At 42.4% G+C, this 6,963-nt stretch overlaps 1 protein-coding gene across 1 annotated transcript in view; it reads left to right on the forward strand.

Annotated features, from left to right (window-relative positions):
- The window catches only part of PPP4R2 (protein phosphatase 4 regulatory subunit 2), a 52,747-nt gene that overhangs the window by 381 nt on the left and 45,403 nt on the right, over nt 1-6,963 (forward strand). Inside the window, exon 2 of the mRNA XM_015429494.1 lies at nt 664-745. Within this exon, the coding sequence (XP_015284980.1) occupies nt 664-745 (82 nt within the window). The remainder of the gene's footprint in view (nt 1-663; nt 746-6,963) is intronic.

The raw sequence follows: 6,963 nt of genomic DNA on the forward strand, positions 1-6,963 counted from the left end.
GGGAAAGAGATTTCTCTGTTTCCCGAGGAGGAAGGGAAGAAATGATCTGTGCGGTGTGGGAGAGATGGGGGCAGAGGGTAGATGGAGACCGTTTCGCTCCTCTCCGTCCCCCCCCCCCACACCTCGCTCAACCCTGACGGAGCCTGAGCAGTTTGAGGCCCTGTAGTATGTGCCTCAGAGTGCCCGTGGTGTCTTTGGGGGCAGAGCACTTCAGTATGTGCCCCCCCCCCGGGGGTTTCTACCTGCCTTCCTCTCAGTCTATCTCCCACCCTTTCCTGAAGAGCACCTTCTCGTTCGTCACCATCGCTTGCGTTTTCCCTGCCTCTGTGTTGCCTTTTAATTCTCATTCTTTTTACCTTGTTTCCTGTTACTCTTTACTTCCACACAACACTCGTCCCCCACTTGGCGTCATAGGCTACGGCTTTACCTACCTGTCCAGCATGAGGCAGGTGGTGCGATTTTAGAAACCATCTTTGAAGAAGAAGCTGGAAATAAACTTCATATTGATTCCCTCTTATTTGGTGGCCTGTAAAGGGCTTGGTCTGGGGGTATGCCTGTGTGCTTGTTCCTGCATAGACTGTGGGGTAGTGGGGAGGTTGCTGTGGAAAAGGTTTTTAATGTAGAAGGAGTGCTTTAAATAATTTTATCCCTTCTTCTTTGCAGATTTTGAAAAGAGGGGGAAGAAGGAAGTCTGTCCAATACTGGATCAGTTTCTTTGTCATGTTGCCAAGACTGGAGAGACAATGTGAGTGGTTTTTAACTGATGGTGATAGGTTTTTTATTGTATTTTATTAAGTATTCTTTTTGAGAGTGTTTCTTAAGCTTTTCTATCCCAGTAACTTACTTTTGGATCAAAAGCTGTTGAACGTACACCTTGTTGAGCTTTTCTAGGTGATTACAGTGGTTTTCTACGGTTGCTGACCAGCCCCAACTGAAGTCAGAAAGTTATTTTTCTTTTTGGGGTGTCTATGCTGTTGGTCCCTGATTGCATAAGCTGAACTTGCAAAAGGTTTGCTTATATTGCAGTAACTTATTAGAGTTGTGACTTTGTGAGGGGTATGATACTTTTTATACTGTTCTATGTGGGCTAGCTGTGCCCTTCGCTAGTTTTTGATTCACAACCTAGCACAGAGCACTCCCCAACTAATTTTTTTCCAAGTAGCTGTATCATAAATTCATAAAATGGTGACCAGCCTTTTATGGAAAAAATGTATGATGATCTATAAATAATAATAAAATGTATGATTAAAGGTGTCTAAAGTACAAGAAAGCTCCCCTCTAATGAACAGCAGTTGGAATTACTAATGCAGTGTCCTTTTTGCCTGAGATTCCTACTCCAGAATCATGCCTAGAAGTTTCTTTGTTGTACATGCAACAAGCTCTGGCCAGTTACCATTCCCCTCAACTTCCATATGGGGAACTAATGTTGAGAGTAAGTTACCCTTGGTTAAGCTTTGTTGTCATTTTTCTCTCTTCACACTGCTTTTCCCTCAGTACAACAGAATCAGATAGCAGTATCCCTGCCCATTAGATATCTATAAGCAGCTCTGAAATAGGTTTTTAAAAAATAGAGGAAAGGCCTAAGTGGGAAGGCAGATCTTTATTGATCTGTTATTTTATTATTATTGGTTGTTGGGTGCTATTGAACCTCAACTGTGAGGATTCAAGAGGATATTCCTTTCAGTGCTCATCAGCCAACCATTCTGTAGGTCAGTACTTTTTACCCTCATGGCTAACTGTGTGCCTGAGGAGGGACTGAAAGTGCTTATTCTTTCAACATTTCAGTAGGCCTTGTTCTTGCCACACTCATCTAACGCTCTCGCACACCACTAGACAGTTCTGGTTTTCTGTTCTGAGAAGTCCTTGCATGTGACAGCAAGACGTGTTTGCTCACACTCTCTCCCATTTTCCAGCCATATTTTGCCATGCCCGTATAAAGAAATGGTGTAAATGACTTTGGTCTGCTGCTTCTTGGGCAGTGGACAGTGGTGGAGCTCTGCAGATCAGTGCACCAGAGGAGAGGTAAACAAGAGCCTGACCAAACTTGCAGGCCTTCCTTCTCTCCTGGCGTCATTCCTCTTGCTTGGTACCACTTCTCTTGCTTATGTCTGAGCATGAGAAAATATGGTTAGCTGTGTTTATTTGTAAAGGTGCTGTAGTGGTCTTCTTGAATTTCTTGTTCTACTCTGATTTCATTAATTCGCTATTTAGTGGGAAAGGTCTCTAGCATGCACTACTAGTGAGGTAATAGTTTCTGGTTTCTATTATAATGGGGGTAGTGCATTTGTGTGTACAAGAAACATCAGTGTGCTCTGTTCTTTCAGAGTTTAGAGTTAACTTATGTTCATTGTGTGATTTTGCTTTTTTAGGAAAAACTGAAACTCTGGAATTTGCTCATTGAATCAAATGGTTCAGCACAGCAAGAACAAAACATTGTCTTTTCCTTGTGGATTATAAAACTAAATAACATAAAAGTAATATTTGTGCATTTAATAATATTTTTACTGGTTCAACCAGTCTGTCTTTGCATACTGTAGGTAAAACAATGGCAAGATCAGTTTAACATTTATTTATTTATTTTACCATGTCCCTAGTATGTTTTTTTTTTTAACCAAAACATGGTTTTGGCAGCAATGTATATAGTGCCTTACAACAAATGTTGATTAACATTTTCCAGTATTTGATTGTAGTCTTCTTTAATAGAACATTCATGCTTTGTTTCACTCCCAAAATAGATCTTTTTTATTTGTTTTGGTTTTTATGTAACTGTAAACTAGGTGGGATCCTATACTTTCCATTCACTTGCACAGCTCTTTGTCCATTATGGAGGCATTCCTCCAATACACAGCACATTCTTCTTTGCCAGCTGCTTTCTGCTCTACTGGTCTTGCATGAGCAGAAAATGCCTAGTGGTGGAGGAATGTGTTCCACAATGAAGGACAGCACTGTAGAAACAAGGTATAGGCGCTCAGCTTCTGTTATGTTTCAGAGTAAAATGTTACAGAAGTATTTTCAGGAGTGTTTTAACTATATTTCACAAATACTAGTGTGTAAATTTAAAGGCTTGTCATAGAAAATTCAAGTGGGTTTTACTTGAGTTGGGTGTCTGTTGATGAGATTTTCGATGCATTATTTACAAGAAAAACCTAGGGATGTCTGTTCCTTAGTAGGGATAGGCATGAACCGGTTTATGAGCCAAAATTTGGCATGAACTTGACCCGGTTCAGAGCCCTGAACTATTGTTTGGGGAAGGCACCTTTCCCGAACTATTGTTTGGTTCGGCTGTTCAGGCAATTTAAACCTAACAGTTGAGTGGCGCAGGTTAGGTTTAAATGACTGCACGCCATTTTACCAGTCATTTTGCTTCCCCCACTTCAAAGTGGGGGACATTGTAGTGGATGTTAGCCATTTCAACCTAACAGTAGACAGGTCTGCTCATCAGCTGTTAGGTTTAAATGGCAGCTGTTAGGTTTAAATTGCTAATCCCCCCCTTCTCTGTGGTTTGAACTTCCTCAGTTCAGGAAGTGGTCTGAACTGAACTGGGAATTTTAGGTTCGTGCCCATGCCTAGTCCCTAGCTTATTTTTTTACTATCAAAAGAACCACGTAAGTAATACAGACAGTTGGAAATTCAAGGTAAGCAACAGATCATGAGCTTGCCAAACACCACTCAACTGAACTGTTAATGGACAAATGTGTATCTAGGGTTGCCAGTCCCCGGGTGGGAGTGGGGGATCCCACAATTTGGTGGGCTCCTGCCCACCGGTGGCCAGCCAGTGGGGGGAAGCCCCGCCCCCAACAGCCACCACCTGGTGCAATGTCCCTGGCATGATGATGTCACACAGAAGTGACGTCATCACACTGGGGATGTCTAGTGCGGCAACATCGTCCCACCCCCTGCATTCCTGGAGAGCTCCCTCCCACCCCTTGCCAGCAAATTAAGAGGACCTGGCAACCCTATGTACCCCATATTTAGGCTTCTTAATGTTTGCTCAAGAAGATAACCTGTTGGTTTCTGGGCACATTGATTTTTAGCCTTTTTCATGTATTAAACTAGGAACAATATGAATTCAATCAGTGGGTAATTCTGTTAGCTATAGTAGATAAACAGGATAATATAAACAGAATACCAGCAAGGACTTGCAATTTGCATATCATTTTCCCCTTTCCCTTTTCTGAAAACAGCATGCCTCTCCTATTTTCCTGTTTCTTTCCCTCCTTCCTACCAGCTGGTCAGCCTATCTTTATCTGCCCCTTTGTCTTTAGCTTTTTCTCTTCTCCCTGGCTGGTCTCCCTGGGGAAACTATGGCCCAGGTCTACAGTGCCAGCCACCAGGACCAGATGCACAGCGGGGAGGCCACAAGAATTTGTGGGGGGCACATTTTCTTTTCTAACCCCTTCCAAACACTGTTTCCTCCTCCTGGCAACATTTCCATGTTTTTCTCACCCATCAACAAATCAGTCTTTTATCTACTTCCTGTCTGCAGCTATTTATTATCTATGTGCTTCATCTGTGCCTCGCATTTCTCCACAGTGGGGACTCAAAGCAATTTACGTCATTCTCCAATCCTCCATTTTATCCTAACAACAACCCTGTAACAGTAATTTAGGCTGTGTGTGTGACTGGCCTAAGGCAGAGTGAGAGTTTGAATTTAGGTCTGCTATGAAACTCTAATCACTATGGTACTTTGCATTTCATGGGGTGGCTGCTGTTGAACAGTAGCAAGCATCCAGGTCTGTGTAGGTCATGAAAGTTGCATGACAGCAAGTCAGCCAGTGGTTGCAGCTGCTCTTGGCACTGATCAATACTCCCTTAGAGGCCAAAATAACCCTGGAAAGGACCCTGTCTTTTACTGATAGAAAAAAAATTACATATATTGATGTAACCTGTTCACTTTGCAGTCCTGAACAAGTGTACCCAGTCAGTTGCCAGAAGTACAGTGGAATGTTTAGGAATGTAAGTTTAATTTGTAAGTTCTATGAACCCTTTGACTTAAAGTGTAATATATCAAATTTGTTGTAAAAAAGGTTTAAAATGCGTTTGTGCTGGATTACCGTATGCTATAAACATGATTTAGCTATAGTAGCATAAATAATTTTGCCTCCTGTACATGGCAAGCAGTGCTGAATCATCCAGTTCTGATTCATACAAGAATAAACTCATGCATGGTCTCTTATTTTTAGAAAAAATATATGTATAGGATTAGGTATGTTTTGTGGTTCCCTTGGCTGATAGGTACTCATGTGATGTGATTGTCTGTGGCTCTGCAAGTAATCTGATGTGGTGTATCTGGTCATTTTAGACTGAAGGTTGGGCCTCAGATAATTGAGTAGTCCCCCACAGAAAAAAATCACCCTTCAGATACAGAACTGGACATCAAGTAAAAGACCAGGCTACAGCCCTCCTCCCTGACATTTTGTTTTCTATGTATGGATTTCCCCTCCCCCCCAATCAAATCATGTATAGGAACTAAACTAAATCAAGCCATAAATATCAGTTTAGCAGCAAATACTATAACACTAAAAACCCCTTAAGAACAAGTACAGTTTCTGTGGGATGGTGTTCCAAAGGCAGGGTTTACTATAGTATAGTCTGTGTCTCCAGTTGCTGTAGGTGTAACCTCAGAAGGTGTGGCTACTCAGAGCAGTATCACTGATAATTTAAAGTGTTCCACCTGACTGAGAACTGTACTTTTAAGTTTGTACAAAGACATTTAGGTATCACAGCCCTTCTGCCCCTGCCAAACAACAAATAGTCTATTATTTCTTGGGATCCATGCGTTACAGATTAGGAAACATAATTGTTTGAGGACCGGTAGAGATATAACAAAGTTTGGAGCCAGGCTTGTTCATAAAGACAGTTATTGTTTTACACAAAGATTTTGCATATTTAATGCTTCATGATAACTAGTGTTGAGTTAAATTGGTACATGTGTTGTGTTGAACTCAGAAATGCATGAAGCTGCCTTATACGGAATCAGACCATCAGGGTCACTATTGTCCACTCACACTGGCAGTGGCTCTACAGGGTCACAGGTCGAAGTCCTTTATATCACCTCCTTACCTGGTCCTTTCAACTGGAGATGCTGGGGATGGAACCAGAGGCCTTCTGCATGCAATGCAGAGGCTCTTCCACTGAGCTATGGCCCCTTGTGAGAATTGTGATGGAAATCTTATTAAGAACATCTTGTTAAGGAAACCCATCTCTGTTGTAAATCTGCCAGGACACACACAAGCAGGTAGCTGTTAAACACTAAAAGTTTTAAATCTTTTAAGAACATAAGAACATAAGAGACGCCAATGTTGGATCAGGCCAAAGGCCCATCCAGTCCAACACTCTGTGTCACACAGTGGCCAGAAATACCAGTGCCATCAGGAGGTCCAGCAGTGGGGCCAGGACATTAGAAGCCCTCCCACTGTTGACCCCCCCAAGCACCAAGAAGACAGAGCATCACTTGCCCCAGAGCCCCTAGCTATACCTTGTGGCTAATAGCCACTGATGGACCTCTGCTCCATATGCTTATCTAATTCCCTTTTGAAGCCGTCCATGCTTGTAGCACCCACCACTTCCTGTGGCAGTGAATTCCAAGTGTTAATCACTCTTTGGGTGAAGAAGGACGTCCTTTTATCCGTTCTAACCCGACCGCTCTGCAGTTTCATGGAGTGCCCACGAGTTCTTGTATTGTGAGAAAGGGAGAAAAGTACCTCTTTCTTTACCTGCTCTTTCCCATGCATAATCTTATAAACCTCGATCATGTCACCCCTCAGTCGTCTTTTCTCCAAGCTAAAGAGCCCTAAGCGCTTTAACCTTTCCTCATAGGGAAAGTGTTCCAACCCTTTTATCATTCGAGTTGCCCTTTTCTGCACTTTTTCCAAAGCTATAATATCCTTTTTAAGGTGTGGTGCCCAGAACTGCACACAGTATTCCAAATGAGGTCTCACCATTGATTTATATAGGGGCATT

Source organism: Gekko japonicus, unplaced genomic scaffold (assembly GCF_001447785.1).
Source record: "Gekko japonicus isolate JY-2015 unplaced genomic scaffold, Gekko_japonicus_V1.1 scaffold852, whole genome shotgun sequence".
Lineage (NCBI taxonomy): Eukaryota > Metazoa > Chordata > Lepidosauria > Squamata > Gekkonidae > Gekko > Gekko japonicus.